At 35.9% G+C, this 21,467-nt stretch overlaps 1 protein-coding gene across 1 annotated transcript in view; it reads right to left on the bottom strand.

Annotated features, from left to right (window-relative positions):
• The window catches only part of NDUFS4 (NADH:ubiquinone oxidoreductase subunit S4), a 112,025-nt gene that overhangs the window by 54,367 nt on the left and 36,191 nt on the right, over positions 1-21,467 (bottom strand). Inside the window, exon 2 of the mRNA XM_055324839.1 lies at positions 12,657-12,727. Within this exon, the coding sequence (XP_055180814.1) occupies positions 12,657-12,727 (71 nt within the window). The remainder of the gene's footprint in view (positions 1-12,656; positions 12,728-21,467) is intronic.

Here is a 21,467-nt window from a genome sequence, read left to right as displayed (position 1 = left end):
AAGAGAAAAATAGGCTCTACCTATTAGAGGGTAGGGCCGTCTCTGTCTCTTCTCTCTAGATCTCCCAGTATTTTGGGGAGAAGAAAGAAGTATGAAGAAAGACAAGAGTAAGAAATGCGGAAGAAACAAGAGAAAGGGAGAAGAATAAGAAGAGTACAAGAGACTTAAGAGACATAATTGAGTGGAAAAAGGAAAAGAAAGATAATGTCCAAAGCCTATTTCTTTATAGCCAATTGCTGAAAGGGGAAACTGAGAGGGACAAAGGAGAAACACAGTCAGAAAGCCAGAAAGATGGCTGTCAGCTTCAGAGACAGCAAAAATGAACAGTGTCACAAAGACAGGGAACTAGCTATATAAATACTAGAGAGAGAGACAAATCTCAAAAAGCAGAGAGAAAGAAAAAGAAAGGAATGGCAAAGAGAGAGAGAAGTAGAGTCAAAGTTAAGACAAAGACAACTGTCACCACTGGCCCACACCACAGGCTGAAGCAAGGTACAGAAGCTTAAATGTATTTGGGGCTTTGTCAGCACCTACTTGGTGGACAGCAGCTCAGTTAATTTATCTTCCTCACAGTGATGACAGATCTCTACTTTTTTCCCCTTTTGATGGAGGAAGGGGTGTGTGTGTGGAAGGCCCATAGAGTGGAGAATTAGAGGAAGTAGATAAATTTATTATTTCAGGTCCCAATATGATCTTTAACAAAAAGCATTTCAAGTTGAGAAGAGTTTTTTTAATAGGAAGAATCACTGAATTGTTATACCATATGTAAAATCTAAAATACAAAGGCAAAAATCAGGATCCATTTTTAAATGGCTGTTAAAAATTCAATCACTTGTAGAAAACTTTATGTAGGAAAACTTCATGAAAACTATAAAAATTATCTCATGAATGTCAAAAAAAGACATAGGAGTAAATAAAAATGGCAACAAGTAAACCACTTCTTTGAACTTCTCTGAAGTGCTCTTTAACCATCAAGAGCTAAGTAATTCTTAAGCTTTTTTGATCAGTAAATCAGATCAAATCACTTTCCTACTTAAAACCCTAAATTCAAACTTCTAACCATCAACCTAAAAACTGTATCTGATTCAATCCCTGACTACCTCTTTGACCTCATTTTGTTTAATCTCCCCCCTCCCATTATGTCACAGCTTTCCTTCTCCTGACTACTACCAGCTGGCTTACACTTCGGAACATTAGCTTCTTCCTCTGACTGGTATGTTCTTGGATTCTCACATAGCTGACTCCTCACTTCAGATCTTAATTCAAATATCATACCTTTTCAAAGTGGCTTGTCTTAATTACCCTATAAATAACCTCCATTCTACCCAAACCCCGTAGCTACTCTCTATCCCATCACTTTGCTCTTTCCTATGATATTCATTAATCTATGGACGTATCTTAATTATTTATAAAGTTGGTATACGCTTACATGTGAGAATATAAACTTTAAGGGTAACAATGTTGTTCCATATTTACAGCTATATGCTCAAATAATACATACAGGTGCTCAGTTATGGTACATATGTATATATACATATGTATACACACACATATATACTAAAAAATGGAATACAAAAATGAAAAAGTACGGTAAGATTTTACGCTATAAATAAGAGACAAGTAAAAAAAAAATCTCTTATAGGATCTTCAAAACTACAGGCTGTCATAGTTGAATATTCCTAGCCCTAGGGGCACCTGGGTGGTTCAGTTGGTTAAGCACCCATCTTCTGATTTCAGCTCAAGTCATGATCTCAGGGTTATGAGATTGAGCCCTGTGTGGGGCTCTGTGCTGGGGGTGTAGGCTATGTAGGATTCTCTCTCTCCCTCACCCATTGCCCCTCCCCCACCTTCCTCTCTTAAAAAAAATTTTTTTAATATAAATAAAGAAATAAAAAGAAAACTCCTAGCCCTAGAGTAGCTTTAATTTCTAAACACTCTAGGCACAGGCTACATCAGCCATATGTGAATGGTTAATACATTATGATGCTTACTAAACTAGGAACCTTATTTTAATAAGGTTTTAATTTCTTGGATATCAAATCTCGAACTAATCAATTATGTCTAAAAATCTTTTTGACAGATTTTAATTAAAACAATGTATGCTTAGTGGTCATTGTAATAGATGCAAATCTGTATACTAATCAGATCCTCAGTTCTTGAAATTACATTAGTGTTCTCAGCCCAACATATGTCCTATGTGTTGCTTAAAGAAAGCCAATATCAAAATTTTTATATTTGGTGGAGGCATTAAGACTTAAAAAACTCACTCAATTACTAATACGCAATATACTCAAAGCTGAAAGAAGTATTAAACATGAAACAGGAATGGAACAAAAAGCCTATTCATACATTCTTGAAAAGTATGCCTTATTGAAGAAGCAGAGTTTTGTGAAGACAGTACACTGCATATAGTAAGGGTTCCATATCACTATCCATTTTTTAACTTCCTCATCTTGTAAAACATGAATGATATTTGCAAGCTTGCCAGTGGTATTTTAAACAGTTAGAATCAGCATAGACTAAGTCATATAAAATTAAAAGGCCTGAATGAAGAAACAGAATCGAAGTTTGCTAGTCTTGAATTCTGAGGTCTGCATTTTCCTTTCCTTTGCTCTAATTCTATTCCCTGAGATACATGAGATAAAGAGAGAAAAGTAACTGTCACCAGAAGATGTTACTCTCATTTTCTTTACTTTCTCTGACCTCTGCATTTGTTAGGTACTTACTATAATATGATGAACATCAAGCTTTCACAAGTTTGAAGCAGATATTTGGATGTATTATTGAGTTTTGAAATTATCTGGGTAAATTGGCCAACTAAAAAAGCAGTAACTCTAAAAACAAAATACTCTACTACCAAATAAGCAACAATTAAAAAACTCACCTGTACTCAAACACAGTATAAAACATCATGTACCTACATATTCTGATATAAACACTGATGATGTTTTTCAATTATATTCAGTCAAATGAATAAATTAAACAAGCAATTTCCAAACAGATAACATACAGTTTCTGTACCTTGAATTCATTAAAGAAAAACAGATAATGTATTTTACATATAAATTGTATAATCTCTAAAATATGACCCAAAAATTTTAATCAAAATCCAAACAAGTAAAATATTATTAATTCTACTTTATTGAGGGCCAAAGCTCCTACATAATAACATGCAAGAATTTTAAATTCATGAAAGCAAGTGTCAAGTACTACACACAATTTCCATACACAGCAGGTAGTAAAGCAAGAAAAGAACTGACACAGTTACTCTCCTTAAAAGAGACATACAATGGAGAACTGTTATACAGCGCTAGCATACTACAGATCTATGCATTAAAGATGTTGTGGCTATTAACAGTTTAAACCTTTACTGTATTTTGCTAATTGGTACATAGAACTTTAAAGCTTTTGAAAGATAAAACATTCCAGTCAGTTCAATTCTCCAGCATTGTTCAAGTATTCCAAGTAGGAACAAAGAGGAAAATAAATCTGCTTTAATTGCTGAAGAATCACAGATAATAGAGATGGCTGAATACTGTAGAGGAAAGATCTTTTGTTCCTTGAACAATTTTAATATAGAAAGATCATTCTCTATTTTAAATTAAATGGTTCCTGTCTGCATATAAAAATTACTATTAACATCCATTTCCTCTGTAAGTACATAAGTACAAGTTTTATATAACTTGATAATATGTGAAAATAACTTATTTTAATTGGGAGTGTGTTTCAGGCAACAAAGTTATGTAATTAGTGTGATTTTATTAAAATAACTCTATAAAAACGATCTGACTTGTTTTAATCACTATTAAATGTACAAGTTAACTGAAGTTTTAAAATTGATGTTACTAATGAGTAGAAATATTTCTATTTTAAATGATCATTTTACTCTATTTAGATAAATCTTCAATAATTTAAGAGTATGTTTCATCTGTAAACATAAAAACAGGCTATTTTAATATTAGTTCATAGGCTTAGGTATATATATAAGATAGGAATATTAAATGCAATTTAATAACCTTCTAAGACATATAAGCAACCACTTATGTGATTAATATTATTGGTACAAAATACATTTACGGATTAATCTATCCCAAATGTGTAGGAAGAACATTTCTTCTGAACCATACCAAATCTTAACATTTTTTTATTACTTCAGTTTTTGATATTTTCCAAAATCAGTTATCTCTTCCCTTTCCCTCCTCTCCCCTCCATCTCTCCCTCTCTCCCCCTCTATTTCTTTCTCTCTCCATCTCACACACACTCACACAAAATAGTGCTTGAAAAAAGGCCAATTAAAGAATGGCCATGTTACTATAAAATTTACATTTCCAAAATCATTAGTCATTACTTCTTAGAATTTTAAGTAATAGTATTGCTACAATTTTAATAGGCTATTCAACAATTTTCTTCAGTAGCTAATGGGTAGTGTAAAACCACAGAGAAAAGTACATTGTAAAAAAAACTAGTTGTTTTTAAAACATAAAACTATATTGCAAACTAACATTTATATTTAGTAATGCTTTTTCTCTTTTTATTTTAATAGTCTCATCTAAATACAAGAATATAAATAAGCATCTGTAGGCTGAAAAACACGAAGAAACATTATTCCATATTTAGTGAAAGTCTTAAAGAAAAAAAAAACCCACATGCTAAACTGCCACCATAGAAGGTTCTCAAAGACTGCTATTCTTTGATGTAAAATGAAATACTACTTAGTGAATAAAACATAAAAAACTCCTGTCTACCCTTCAAAGAGACATATCCTTTGACCCAGTGCTCCAGACTAAAGCCTTGAAATTTTTGCACAAGAATGCTGCATGAGGAAAGTCCAGACAAAACAGACACTTGAGATGCTAGAAGGCTGTATAACCCCAACTGCAGACACTAGTCCTTCCAATAATCTAGCAGAGATAGCGCTGCCATGCACCAAAAGTAATCTCACCAAAAGAAAACTGACCCCCCACCCCCACCAAAAAAGCAAGCAGTCAAAGCAAATCTAAGCCTTTAACTTAAGTTTTTATCTTTTTGTACTGGTCACCTCTTAATGATTGATTTTTATTTCAAGTTTGCAGATTTATAAAGTTTTCATCTGTAAACTTCTAATATGTTAGGAAGTAAAAACAACATAAAACAAGTACTTGTGTAGTAAACATCTTTTATTTCTGAAGGCTTGCAAACATTCATTTTTATAAATTTCTTAGAGCAAAATCAAGCAATGAAAAAATTTTAAACCTATTAAAGTGACAAAAAAATTCTATTCAATAACTTGCTGCTGGCAGACATTCTAAAACAGCAACATTATCACTCAGTTGACTGAGCATGCTACCAATACCATGTACTTAATCAAATAGCAGTTATACGTAACAAATTATCAGCAAGTAACAAAGCTTTAACTGGTGCTGTTATTGCTCTGTGGAAGAAGCTGTCAAGTAGTAAAATAACAAATTAGTAATATCCAAAACACTCTATTTTACATGCATACCTTATTTTTAAAGAAAATAAATACAGACTACTTAAAATGTCCAAAATATTAGGATTTTATATTAATAGTGTATATTGTAATTTCTCAAGAAAAAGCTTAGAAATGATACCAATCCTCCCGGCTCCAATGACTGGAGTTGTATTACAGACTGCTAAATGTTTCCTTTTTCCTATGTGTTATTTGCGTTGAGGATGCAGGGATAACTAACCATAATTCCTTTGTAAGATTTTAAAAAGGTAGTGCTTAACAGGTTTTAAACAAAATAACTAAGCACCTAAAATAAAACAAGCCATTCAAATTTATATGTGTCTGGCACACATAAGTGTCCAATAAATATTTACTGACTAAATAAATGAAAAATGAAGAAAAGATGGCAGCCAACATAATTTTACAGATTATCCTAAGGTACAAACTCATCTCACATGTTTTATTAATAAATTAAAACAATTCTTACATATTATGAGTATTTTTCTGCTTCTGTATTAAAATTTTAATTATAGCAGTAGATAGGTAATAAAGGTAACTGCGACAAACAGGAACTGGTATTTAAAAGAGGTAATAAAGATGATTAAAAACAAACAAAAAACCCCCAATCAAAAACATACCTTTTAATGTTTAAAGTTTAATATATGCCTTAGTTGTTTTGTGGGAAAGCACCTACACAAAATCTTTAAAAGAGTACCAAAAATTTAATTTCTTTTTGTAGTCCAAGTGACTACAGAAAGACAACATGTTCATGAGACTTGCATTTTCATCAAAAGTATTGATTGAAAGGAGATGGAGGTGAGGTGGCATAAAAGAAGGAAAGTTACTCTCTTAATAAAACACAAAGGCAAAAACATTCTTCACCTAATCTCTATGGCAAAGCAGCTCCTGCAACAAAAACTAAGGGCCAAAAAACCATTAGAAAGCTTTCCTTATCACTTTTAGGAAGTATCTCATATTTGGAAATAATAATGGTGCAACCTATGAAAAGAAATTTTTTTAACACTGTGCTTCTTCTACATGAATTGACAAGATTATTTTAAAATGCTGTCATCTCTTTTGATATTTAAAATTTTACTAGTTCATTTATTAGTAAATGAAAAAGACAGTTTATGAACAAGAGAAGACATGCTTATGATCGACCAATTAGAAATTTACTATGTGCTCTGACATAAAATTTATTATTAACTGTAATTCAGGAATTACAATTTTATTCTCTGAAGATTTGTTCTCCAATATGTCAATTCTGTATATAGTTCTAAAATTAGAGAATAGATTCTTTACAATAGAAAATGCCAGGCAGATTTACCCCTTAAAAAGAAACCAGAAAACATGTTGTCAATATACAATTGCTGCCCAGAATAAAACATTTTATTAAATTCTGCCTGTCAGATGTGATAGGAAAAAAAAAAAAAAAAGCTTCACTTGATTAACATGCTGTTTGAGCTAATCTAAGAATAACAGTTAAAAATAAAAACAGCATATATTTAAGAAGAAATAAAACTGACTTGGTAACAATACAAATAAAAAAGGATCTGAGGTTTTAACTATTCATGAAATCCACATTAAGGATGAAGTATGAAAACCTAAATTTTAAATTGCTTTATTAGAATTGCTGAGATTAAAAGAAATAGAGGTAATAATCCCTGCCATACCCTGCACCACACACCTAGAGTAACTTAAGAAATCCTGGCAACAACATTTAAAAGGGATTCAGTCAAACTAGAAATTAATCAAGAGGATGAATTAACTGGAACTCATGTGAAATGAATCAAAGCCCTGGAGATGTTTAACCCAGAAAAGAGAAAACTTAGGATAATGATTAACAAACATTTTAGTCTCAGGATTTGTTTATAAGCTTAAAAATTATTAAGTCCCAATGAGGTTTTATTTATATGAGACACCTATAGATATTTACCATAAAAGAAATTAAAATAAAGAAAAATGTAAATATATATTTAATTTAAAATAAATTGATTATATATCTACATAAATAACATTATAATGAAAAATATATTTTCAAAAACCAGTAAGAGTGCCACTGATTTGCATTTTTGAAAATCTCTAATAATCTAGCTTAATAAAAGACAGCTGAATTCTAACATGTTTCTGAATTCAAACTGTTGCGCTAAATTGTCTTGGTTTCAATAAATGAAGAAAATAAATGTAATGAGAAAAGGGAGCGATTTTTTCATAGTGTTAATTTTTTTTTAAGATTTTATTTATTTATTCATAGACACAGAGAGAGAGGCAGAGACACAGGGAGAGGGAGAAGCAGGCTTCATGCAGGGAGCCCGATGTGGGACTTGATCCCGAGTCTCCAGGATCACAACCCAGGCTGCAGGCGGCGCCAAACCGCTGCACCACCAGGGCTGCCCAGTCTTAATTATTTTTATGCCCAGTTACATTAAATTCATTGCTATAAATATATATATATATAAATTCATTGCTCTTTCTTGCACTTTGAATGACACTTTTACCCATGCATGATTTTAAAATATCATATATTGGTCTATGGAAAATACTATTTCATAGAGGTATGCAGGATCTTACGATTGTTAGCACGTTTCATGATATGTTCGTTAAAAATCATGTTTGTTAATAAGACCACTGTGCTCACTTTGGTAGCACATATACTAAAATCGTTAATACTACCACCAATCCTATTAGAACAGTCTTTAAGTATTGAAAAGATGTCAAGCTTTCAGATCAGTGGTAAAATCAAGTTCTACAAAAATTCTAATTTTCACTTGAAAGTTTGCAGTTTATCATTGGCAACATTTCCTTGAAGTTCGTTTTTGAGAAAATGCCTGCCATGTAGTAAGAACTGAAAAACCATCATTTGTCTGTCATCTGTTACTGTTTTATCACTTAAAAGGTGTTTCATGAAAAACGTGGCTAGGTTGTTTGCAACAACTCAACCATACAGATGCTTTGCCTTGAGACAATTGTGGTACTTTAGCAAGAGTGTTTTATGGGTGTGACTTCTGTTTCTTTACATGGAACATAAAAAGATGTTTATGCAGCATTGAAATTTTTTCAACTAATAATTTTTGCTGATTTATCAAGGACATTAAGTGAAACTGGAGTTTTTTTAAATCTCAAATGCAAGAAAGTGAAATACAAAATAACTAGTAGTACAGATGTACTACAGCTGCTTTTGTACCTTAAATGTCAATGTAAACACATCCTTGTATAATTTTTAGAAGTCTGATCTGTGGACTCTTATGAGGATCTTAGGCCAATCCCCACCTCCACCCTGCTCAGATCACCCTTTGAGAACCACAGAGTTAGGATGACCAAAGAGCTGTTCTCAAATACACAGGAGGCTGTCACATAGAAAATGGCATGTCCTATATAGTAAGGCAGACCTTGAACCAATGGATATTAGTTATAAAAAAGCAGATAATCACCAAATTAGGAAACAATCTTTACCCCTTTTAAAAAACTGAGATGTAATTTATAAACAAAAAAATCTATCCTTTAAAGTTTACACTTCTTTGTTTTAAACAAATGAACACAAATAAAAGATTTTGAAGAAAGAATCAACACCATAATCCCGATATAGAACAGTTACATTACCCCCACCCAAATTTCTTAATGACCTTTTTAGTATACTCTGCTTCCACATCCAGTCTTGACAAACAGTGATCAATTTTCTGCCTCTAGAGTTTTGCCTGTTCTAAAATGTCAAATAAATGGAATCACATAGTATAGTAGCCTGTGAGTCTGGCTTCTTTTACTTAACATAATGCACTGGAGATTTATCCAGATTTGTTACTAATTGGTGAGTAAAAGTCTATTATATAGGTGTACTGAAGTATAAGTTGTGGTACTTCCAGTTACTGGAATGATGAATAAAGCTATTAAAAACATTTGTAGGGATCCCTGGGTGGTGCAGCGGTTTAGCGCCTGCCTTTGGCCCAGGGCGCGATCCTGGAGACCCGGGATCGAATCCCACGTCAGGCTCCCGGTGCATGGAGCCTGCTTCTCCCTCTGCCTATGTCTCTGTCTCTCTCTCTCTCTCTCTGTATGACTATCATAAGTAAATAAAAAAAAAAATTAAAAAAATATTTTTATCATTAATGTTGATATACAGTAGATCCCACACTCTTGTAGCACCTCATCCATGGTTTCTCTTTCTGTAGTTTCAGTTACCCACAGTCAACCACAGTAAGGAAGCTAATGATTGTCTTTCTAACATATTTGTCTGGAGGTCAGTAGTAACCTAACATTACATCACAATGCCTACATCATTCACCTCACTTCCGTTTTATCATCTCACAGCATCACAAGAAGGGTTAAGCACAATCTAGTAAGGCATTTTGAAGAGAGACCACATTCACATAAATTTTATTAGAGTATAGTTACAATTGTTCTATTTTATCAGTGTTGTTAATCTCTTACTGTGCTTAATTTGTAAATTAAACTTTATCATAGGTATGTATGCATAGATAAAACATAGTATATATAGGGTTTATACTATCCATGGCTTTAGGCATCCCCTGGGGAGTCTTGGAACATATTCCCTGTGGACTGGGGGAAGACTACCATACATTTTTAGAATAATTTTTGTTCGAAATGCAAATATAATCAAGTCCAACTGTTCAATATTTCTAGAAGTACTCTTTGGCCACTTGCCATTATACTATCAACTGAACCTTTCATCCAGTAGTGTATGGAAACAAGACCTGAAACTCCCTATCAACATGTTATCTATTTGATTATTTAATACTTGTATTTTAATATAAATCTAAATGAGGGATGCCTGGATGGCTCAGTTGTTGAGAGTCTACCTTCATTCAGATCAGGACGTGATCCCAGAGTCCTTGGATCGAGTCCCACATCCAGCTCCCCGGAGGGAGCCTGCTTCTCCCTCTGCCTATGTCTCTGCCTTTCTTTGTGTGTCTCTCACAAAAGAATAAATAAAATATTTTTTAAAAAATTTTTAATGAAAAATCTTAAGTGAATGGCTAAAATTCATGTCTGAAAATTACCTATGGGATTCAGTTATCTGTTTAAATATTATTTCAACTATGAATAATTTATAAGTAAGACTTGAACTGATTTCAGCTGGAATAGACATGTTAACTAATACACTTCAAAAAAAGAAATAACAAAGCTGGGAAAATTTATACAGGGCAACAAAATTTGTTGGAAGCATGCAACTGATTTGATTTAATGAGATAAAAAACTCAAAGTAGACTGTATACCTCTCTGATATGATTCACAGCATCTTGTTTAGAGGAATAGATTGCTACCTCACTTATTATTCTTCAAACCAGAAAGGAGAGAACTTAGAAGCATTACTAATAAACTCTATAAAATTTGAAAATCTTATAAAGAGTAAACCCCACAATATTAGATAAGGGGTTTAAAAGATGGTTACTGAAGGGATGTCTGGGTGGTTCAGTGGTTGAGCATCTGCCTTCAAGCTCAGGGCATGATCCCAGGGAGCCCGCTTCTCACTCTGCCTATGTCTCTGCCTCTCTCTGTCTCTCTTATGAGTAAATAAATAAAAATCTTAAAAAAAAAAAAAAAAAGATGGTCATTGGAAAAATTAAGATAGTACCCTCAATAATTAATGAACACGTCATATGTAAATCATCCTCCTCTTACACACATACATGTCTCACTTCCTTTATACTTGACTAAGCAAGTGATGTTTGATTATTATTTGAAGAAGTAGAACGTCCCTGGATAAGAGCTAAGGGATTAGTGAAAAGCATCTAGGCAGAGAGAACTGGAATGTGAATGCCCTGAACGAGGGAAAGGAACAGCAAGTTCCAGGACTGGTGTGGCTGGAGCAGAGTGTATAAAACACAGTGGTACAGGGTAAACTTAGAGAGGAAGGCAAGACTTAAATCATGCAAGACCTCAAAAACCATATTAGGATTTTTTTTCCCATGTGAGGATTTTAATGCTTACTTTTAGGTCAGTAAGAAAACCAATGGATCTTACACAAGAAGTGACAAAACTAGCATTTAAAGACTATTCTGTTTATCCTTTGGAAAATGAATTAAAAAAAAAAAAAAAAAAAAAAAATAAAAAAGGAAAATAAAGAATCCATACCTCACCAAAATTAAAACAAACAGCATCACTAAAACCCCTTCCCTTAATGATTGTCCCACGCCAATTCATATAGTCCATACACGCAAGATGCACTAACACTTATCTATCTACCCATAAACCACAAACGCCTGCCTAACTCCTAAGCAACGGAGTATTACCCAACAACTACTCCCAATGACTACACATAAACCCCAACACTCAATACAATACCCATAAACACACAAACTTCGTACAATCATCATAAACTCTCAAACCTATATCACACAACAAAACCCATATTCAAACGTCTCTCCCAGCTATCACCCCTCCCATACCCCATTCCTCCCTTCTCCGCCAGCCCCACACCCCAATGCACCATTACCCCCCTCACCCCCATCCCCTCCTAGATAACCCACTAACAGCCAATAACCAAGACTAAGCCTAATAAAAAATACCATAAAAAATACCCCAAACCGCAAACCACACAAATAATCCACAAACATAAATCCCACACACCTCCCCCAAAAACATATCCCTACACCATCCAACAAACTTGCACCTGATATAACAGAGACAACAACCTAATTAGCAATAACACATCACACAAGCCACCAAACTACCAACCATACCATATTAATGAGATAACCCCCACAAAAACCCACCCCACCCCCCCCCCCAAACCAAATTTTAAAAGCCCAAAACCACCCCAACACCTACGAGTAAACCCACCCCCATTTTAAAACACACAAAACACCCCCTTCGATACCCGATACCCCAACCCCCCCCCCCCCAACCCAACCCGAAACACAACCAATAACCCAACCACAACCAACCAAAGACCCATAATAGCCAATCACCAACACCCCCCCCCCCCCCCAGTCCTCCCAAAAACCCCCAAACCACACCACACATCACATCCAACCACACATACACACCATCAACCCGCCCCCAAACCCCCCACAAAAATACCACCACCAAACCACAACCCCAAACACACCCTACACTCACAACCCCAACCCCACAAATATCCCGAACTACCCAGAACACCCTCTTAACCCTCATCAAGAATCACCCCAAACCTTCATTGCAGCAACCAAGCAGAGTCACAAAGCAAAAACTAACCAACATTAAACCAAACAAGCAGTTTCTGCTAATTGCGTGTCTCGAGCTTGGTCCTGTGCCAACCTCCATGTGGAAGTGCTTAATGACCTGCAGTGCAAGACTTTAAGTTAAAAAATGATCCATGCAATGAGAAAAGAGAGGCAGACAAATCTTACACAAATGAGCTACTTAACAATATCGTCTTATAAAACAAAAAGAAACGCCATCCCGCGCCTGCTTGTCCGCCCCCCACCAAACACACCCCCAAAAAACTGAACAAGCACTCAAAAAAAATGCCGCCAACCCAACGATAACCCCCCCTTCTGCCCAACAGTACATGAGCCGCACCACTTCACACCATACCCGCTCCCTTCCCACCTACCCCCTCCACCCCACCACCCATCATACCCCTACGCACTACGATACACACCGCTTCCCCCCCCCAACCCCTCCACAACGCCCACCCACTGGACTGCAGCAACAACCATCACCAAAACCTCCAGCCACCGCCCCCAACACCTAATCTACCCATGCATCCCGACACACAAAGAACTCCAATCCAACACACCCATAACCCGCCCATCATAAACAACCCGACACACCAAAACCCCCCGCGCCAACCTAAACCCACTCCCATCAAACACGATCACATAACCCACAATAACAACTAAACTACCATACCACACCAACCCCTCCAACCCTCGCCTACACCCACTATAACCACCCTCCCACAACCCTACCTCCCACACCAGTTCCCCCCCACACCTAAACCAAACACACCCCACCAGCATCCCGCAATCCCCATCCCCAACCAACCCCCACCCCACAAAAAAAACCCAAACCACACCCCCCATACCAAACAACCACCATCCATCCCAACATACCAAATAACCCAAAACCTCCAAAACCCAAAACACCACATAAACTCCCACCAATGCCGATAACTCCAACAAAACAAAACCAAAACCCACCATGAACTCAGGTTTCAAAACTGACAGAATATACAGTATTAAGTTCTTCTTTATTTCTTTTAAATTTTTTATTTATTTGAGAAAGAGCAAAGAAGCAACCATGAGCAGGAGGGGAAGGGCAGAGGGAGAGCAATCCCAGGACCCTGGGATCAGGACCTGAGACAAAGGCAGCTGCTTAACCAACTGAGCCACGGAGGTACCCCAAGTTGTTTCTTTTTTAAATGAAGTATAACTACCATCGTAATTCTGACACAACATAAACACTAATACCTAATGCAAACCATCATGCCTTCAACAGCTAAGGTGTACACAGCTTTATAGAAAATCTATCTACTAATAGCATAATTTAAAGATAACAATCCAAAAGGCCTTTTTGCTTTATGAACATGTATTTTTTTAAATGCCAGTTATTTCCAAAAATTCTTTATTATTTTAAATACTTTGCTCAAATCTGTACATTCAATGCAATCCCTATGAAAATACCATCAACTTAATTCAGAGTTGTAACAAATAAATCCTAAAATTTGTATGGAACCAGAAAAGAACCCAAATAGCCAAAGGATAGTTTAAAAAGAAAACTAAAACTGGTGGCATCACAATTCTGGACTTTAAGCTCTATTACAAAGCTGTAATCATCAAAACAGTATGGTACTGGCACAAAAAAAAATACATAGAACAATGGGACAGAACAGAGAACCCAGAAATGGGCCCTCAACTCTATGGTGACTAATCTGACAAAACAGGAAAGAATACCCAATGGAAAAAAGATAGTCTCCTCAACAAATGGTATTGGGAAAACTGGACAGCTACATGCAGAAGAATGAACTGAACCATTTCCTCATACCATGCACAAAAATGGACTCAAAATTGATGAAAGACCTAAATGTGAGACAGGAATCTATCAAATTCCTAAAAGAGAACAGAGGCAGCAACCCCTTTGACCTCGGCCACAGCAACTTCTTGCTAGACACATCTCCAAAGGCAAAGGAAACAAAGGTAAAAATGAATTATTGGAACGTCATCAAGATAAAAAGCTTTTTGTACAGCCAAGGAAACAGTCAATAAAACCAAAAAAGGCAACCTACAGAATAGGAAAAGATGTTTGCAAATGACACATTAGATAAGGGGCTGGTATCCAAAATCTATAAAGGACTTATCAAACCCAACACCCAGAGAATAAATAATCCAATCAAGAAATGGGCAGAAGGAAAAAAAAAGAAAAAAAAGAAATGGGCAGAAGACATGAACAGACATTTCTCCAAAGAAGACATACAAATGACCAACAGACACATGAAAACATGCTCAACATATCACTCAGCATCAGAGAACTATAAATCAAAACCACAATGAGATACCACCGCACACTGATCAGAATGTCTAAAATTAATAAGTTAGGAAATGGCAGATGTTGGGGAGGATGTGGAGAAAGGGGAACCCTCTTACACTGCTGGTGGGAAAGCAAGCTGGTGCAGCCACTCTGAAAAATAGTATGGAGGTTCCTCAAAAAGTTGAAAATAGAGCTATCCTATGACCCAGCAATTGCACTACTAGGTATTTACCCCAAATATATAAATGTAGTGATCCAAAGAAGCATCTGCAACCCAATATCTATAGCAGCAATGTTCACAATAGCCCAACTATGGAAAAAGCCTAGATGTGCCTCAACAGGTGAATGGATAAAGAAGATGTGGTGCATATATATAAAATAGACTACTAATCATTAACTCAGACCTCCCGACCTACCTCCCTCCCTCCCTCCCTCCCTCCCTCCCTCCCTCCATCCCTCCCTCTCTCTCTCCCTCTCTCTCCTTCCCGTGGTCAGCTGTCTGCCTTCCTTCCTTACTGTCCTTCCTCCTTCCTTCCCTTCCACCATCCCAAATCCCCTCATATTCATTCCCACTCCTCACAACATCACCTATCCCACCTACCCACCTCGCCCTCTCCCCAACACCTCATCTCCCACCCACCACATATTCCAAACCTCCCCCCGCCCTCACCACTTTTTCCTGCCTTCCCGCCCCACCCCACTCACCCACGCGCGCCCTTCCACCCACCGCGCCACACGCCACAACTGCCACACACAGCTTTACAAATGGCTTTGCTGCGAACGTTTAAAGGAGGCAACAGTGTAAGAAGCCCAGACAATGGCATATGACATATGAAGCACATGGGGAAATAACACATGCCATAAGCAACCAGCTGACCTGCACTGCCCACCTACCTCGAAGCCCAATACATTTCCATTATTCTTAATTAGCTTGCTTACTAAACTTTTGCTATCAAATCTCCTGCTCAGAAATACATATACACAGGGACACCTGGGTGGCTCAGTGGTTGAATGTCTGCCTTAGGCTCAAGTCATGATCCTTGAGTCTCAGGATCAAGTCCCGCATTGGACTCCCCACAGGGAACCTGCTTCTGACTCTGCCTATGTCTCTGCCTCTCTGTGTCTCTCATGAATAAGTAAATTTAAAAATCTAAAAAAGAAAAAAAAAATTACATTTACACATCTACATGGAAATTATTTTAATTGATACAGTTAAAATACATGTTATGTAAAGTAGTATGATTAACACTCTTAAAAATCAATTTATTCTGGAAATCATTAAGATCAACAACAGGACAATAAAAACATTCTGAATACTCTTTTTTTTGTTTGTTTGTTTTATTTATGATAGTCACAGAGAGAAAGAGAGGCAGAGACATAGGCAGAGGGAGAAGCAGGCTCCATGCACCGGGAGCCCGATGTGGGATTCGATCCCGGGTCCCCAGGATCGCGCCCTGGGCCAAAGGCAGGCGCCAAACCACTGCGCCACCCAGGGATTCCCCCCATTCTGAATACTCTTAACCAAATTCATATACTGTAAGGGAAAAAAATGACGTAATGATAAGGGAACTCAGGAGAACTTAAAATATTGGAAATATTATAAAATGTAGCTACATTTCAAGAAAATAAGGCTGCAAAGCTCCTCTAATGAAGAGGTGCTAAATCAAAATAGTGTAAATTATTCCACATAGATTACAACTCTATGGTAATAACATAGATTAAAATTCTATAATCCATGAACTGTGTAATTTTGGATCATACAGTGAATTTGATTTAAACAATTTTCTTGGGGATCCCTGAGCGGCTCAGTGGTTTAGCACCTGCCTTCGGCCCAGGGAGCACTCCTGGAGTCCCAGGATCAAGTCCTGCATCCGGCTCCCTGCTTCTCCCTCTGCCTGTGTCTCTGCCTCTCTCTCTCTCTCTCTCTCTCTCATGAATAAATAAATAAATAATCTTTTAAAAAATATATAATAAAAAATAAACAATTTTCTCTTAAATTGTGTAATAAAATCTTATTGTATATTAAGTCATAACCTAAAGCAAAATTTTAAAAGCATAAAGATCTATTTTTTAAATTTTAGATTAATCTCCAACTAATCATAATAATGAAGTTATATATCACTTTCTGAAAACAGATAATAACTTTTACAAACAAATACACAGACGAAAAATCATATCTTTATCAGACTGTATATAAAAAACAACAATTAAAAAGTGGCAAAAGGGTACCTGGATGGCTCAGTAGGTTCAGTGCCTGCCTTTTGCTCAGGTCATGGTCCCGGGATCCTAGGATTGAGGCCCACGAAGGGCTCTCTGCTTCTTCCTCTGCCCTTCCCCCTGTTCATTCTCTCTCATGCTTTCTCCCAAATAAATAATTAAATAAAAATCTTTTTTAAAAAAAAGTGACAAAAGACATTAAGTAACCCTACCAGAAAGAATTAAAAATGACAAAACTTTTGATAAGTTTTCTTACTTTTGATAAGAAAACACTTTTTTAAAAAATGATTTTATTTACCCATTTGAGAGAGAGAAAGAGACAGCACAGGCAGAGGGGAGAGGCAGAGGGACAAGGAGAAGCAGACTCCTCCCTGAGCAGGGAGCTCAACGTGGGGCTCGATCCCAGGACCCAGAAATCATGACCTGAGCCAAAGGCAGATGTTTAACCATCTGAGCCACCGGCCCCCCCAAAAAACCTTAAAGATAAACCAGACTGCAAAGAAATCATAAACAGGAATTCTTATTATTTGAAACTATATTCATATCATTTATTACAGAAAATTTTGCCTAAGAACACACACGTAATATGTGCATATGTATACGTGCATGTATGTGTTATTAGGTGTTATTAGGTCATGTGCTATGTAGCTGCTCCCTAAACGTAGAAACAGTAATTATTTTCAAAAAATCAAATCTCAGATATGGAGAAGGATTTTCCTCCAATTATAAATAGTTAAGGTAGGAACAAAGATCTAGAGTCAATTATAAACATAGTATTTAATTAATTATACCTATAAAATATAAGCTACAGTTATTTTTATTTTTTTATTTTTTTTTCAGATCTGAGCTTTTAAAAGATTTTATTTATTTATTTATTCATGAGAGACAGAGAGAGAGAGAGAGAGAGAGAGAGGTAGAGACACAGGTAGAGGGAGAAGCAGGCTCCATGGAGGGAGCCTGATGTGGTACTCGATCCCAGGTCTCCAGGATCAGGCCCTGGGCTGAAGGCGGCACTAAACCGCTGAGCCACCTGGGCTGCCCCTACAGTTATTTTTAGATTAGATGCAAAATATAGCAAATATCTATTTGTGGATTAGCCTTTAAAGAATGTTACATCAGTAAATTGCTAAGCAGGAAATAAAGTGTTTTTTAATAATATGAGTATAAAAACATTAAACCAGAAATAAAACCTAAAAAGTATAAAAGAAAAAAATGACAAAATATAAAAACTTCTAAACCAATGATACTATAAAAGAAGACAAAAGATAACAAACAAGAAGAAAATATCTACAATATAAAATAGTAAAAAAATCCAAAACAGGTTAAAAAGCTCCTAGAAATCAGTAAGTAGAGAGAATTCTTTTTTTTTTAAGTAATCTCTATGCTCAGTGTAGCGCTAGAACTCATGACCCCAAGATCAAGATTCACATTGCTCTACTGACTACATCAGCCAGGTGCCCCCAGAAGGAATACATCTTAAATTTCAAGAGGGAGTCACATGACAAAAAATCAAATAGCCTAATTAAAAATGGGAAAAGGATGGAAAAGGACTTGAATGGCATTTATCCAAAGATCTATAGTCAATAAGCACACAAAGAGATCCTCAACATTACTAATCATTAGGAAAACGTAAATCAAAACCACAATGAGATACGACTTCGTACCCATTTGGATGGTTATCAAAAAAATAAGTGTTGCTGGGATATAAAGAACTAGAACACGGCGCATTGCTGATGGGAATGTAAAATCATGCAGTTGCTATGGAAAGCAGTATGGCAGTTCCTAAAAAAATTAAACCAAGAATTACCACATGATTCAGCAATTCCACTTCTGGATATATACTCAGAAGAATTAAAAGCAGGGACTCAAATAGGTATTTGTACACCAATGTTCCTAATAGCACAATTCACTAAATAGCCAAAGGCAAAAACTGCCAATATATTAATAATCTTATGTTATTGGGTAATGTATCACAAAACTAAAAAGTATACATGTAGAAATGATAAGTAATCATTAGTAAACAGGTAGTAATTTTAACTTTGCTATCACCTATTTTTGAGAAATTAGAAGTTTTATTTGTCTCATGAACTTGCCTTTCTGTGTACCTGTTTTTTAAGTGGCCGTTTCACATTTTCAGGTTTCTTAAGAGTCAACTTTAATTCTCAGCCCAAAGGATAAACTCTCAGGGCTGTGACTGTTATTACCAATACTGTTATTATACTGAGTGTGTCATTTATTATATTTAGTTTTCCTGTACAAGTTTCCCATAAGAAAAGGAGATATCCTGGAAATGGAAAACAAGAGGTCTTATTTCCAAACTCTGGTTTTAGTACCTACTATTTCTGTTTATGAGCAAATCACTTAACCTTTCTGCACCTCAATTTGATTCTTTGTAAATTTATAAAATAAGGACTTGCTCTGAAGTTTGTGCTAGTGGTTTCTGTGATTCTAGTAAGTCGAAAGAGTATAGTTCTACTTTGTTTCAATAATCCCTTATGGAGGGGATCCCTGGGTGGCGCAGCGGTTTGGCGCCTGCCTTTGGCCCAGGGCACGATCCTGGGGACCCGGGATCAAATCCCACATCGGGCTCCTGGTCCATGGAGCCTGCTTCTTCATCTGCCTGTGTCTCTGCCTCTCTCTCTTTCTCTCTCTGTGACTATCATAAATAAATAAATAAATAAATAAATAAATAAATAAATAAATAAATAAATAAATAAATAAATAAATAAAAATTTTTTAAAAATAATAAAAATCCCTTATGGAAATGCTAGGTAATAAATAACTCATAATAATCTGTTTTTCTTTAAAACTCTAAGGAGTTAAAACTTTCAAAAACATATATACCACATTTGTTTATCCATACACCTGTTGATGGATATTAAGGTTGTTTCTGGTAATGACATTCATATGCAGATTTTTGTGGGGATGTAAGTTTGCAACTCATTTAGGTAACTACCTAGGGACGCAACTGCTAAACTGTATGTTATGACCATGGTTAGTTTTAAGAAACTGTCAAACTGTATTCCAAAGTGGCTATACCATTTGTGTTCCTACCAGCATGAATGAGAGTCATTGTTGTTCCACATGCTTGTCAGTATTTGGCGTTGTCGGTTTTTTGGATTTTAGCCATTCCACTAGGTGTGTAGTGGCATCTCACATTGTTTGAGTTTTCAATTCCCAATGAAATAGGATGTGGAAGACCTTTTCATATGCTTATTTGCCATCTGTATATCTTTTTTGGTGAGGTGTCTGTTCAGATCTTTTGCCTGGTTTTTTAAACTGGGTTGTTTTCTTATTGTTGAATATGAAGAGTGCTTTGTATATTGTAGATACAGGTTCTTAATCAGATACGTGTTTTGCAAATATATTCTATCAGTCTATGCTTGTCTGTTGTCTTAAAGTATCTTCCATAGAGCAGAAGCTTTTAATTTTAGTGAAGTCCAACTCATCTATATTTTCTTTCATGGATTTTGCTTCTGGTGTTGTATCTAAAAACTCAGAAGCAAACCAAGGTACCTAGAGTTTTATGTTATTTTCTAGAAGTTTGATAGTTTTGCTTCTTACATTTAGGTCTATGATCCATTTTGAGTTAATTTTTGTGAAAGGTGTAAAGTCAGTGTGTTAAGTTCGTTTTTCTCCATGTGGATATATTTTAGTTCCACTTGGTGAAAAAATTATCTTTTCACCATTGGATTGCCTTTGCTCCTATCTCAAAGATCAATTGACCGTATTTGAGTAATCTATTTCTGGGCTATTGTTCATATTCTATTGATCTACTTGTTTATTCTTCTGCCAATGCCACTCTGTCTTGGTTACTGATAGGTGTAGTGAGAATGAAATCAGTGTTTAGGGGATCCCTGGGTGGCGCAGCGGTTTGGCGCCTGCCTTTGGCCCAGGGCGCGATCCTGGAGACCCGGGATCGAATCCCACGTCAGGCTCCCGGTGCATGGAGCCTGCTTCTCCCTCTGCCTGTGTCTCTGCCTCTCTCTGTGTGTGTGTGTGTGACTATCATAAATAAATAAATAAATAAATAAATAAATAAATAAATAAATAAATATCAGTGTTTAATCCTCCTTGTTATTTTTTTACAGTATTATGTTGACTATTTTGGGTCTTTTGTCTATCCATATGAATTTAGAATTGCCTTGCCAATACCCATGAAATAACTTGCTAGAATTTTTATTTGGAAGTGCTGGATCTGCAGATCAAGTTGGGGAGAATTGACATTTTACTAATATTGAGTCTTCCTATCCACGAACATGGAACATACCTTCATTTATTTATTTTGTGATTTATCAGTTTCCTAGTTTTTTTCATATACATCTTATATATA

Source organism: Nyctereutes procyonoides, unplaced genomic scaffold, assembly GCF_905146905.1.
Source record: "Nyctereutes procyonoides isolate TBG_1078 unplaced genomic scaffold, NYPRO_anot_genome, whole genome shotgun sequence".
NCBI classification, from domain to species: domain Eukaryota; kingdom Metazoa; phylum Chordata; class Mammalia; order Carnivora; family Canidae; genus Nyctereutes; species Nyctereutes procyonoides.
Note: the sequence above shows the minus strand (reverse complement) of the source record. Positions and strands in the feature narration are given on the sequence as shown.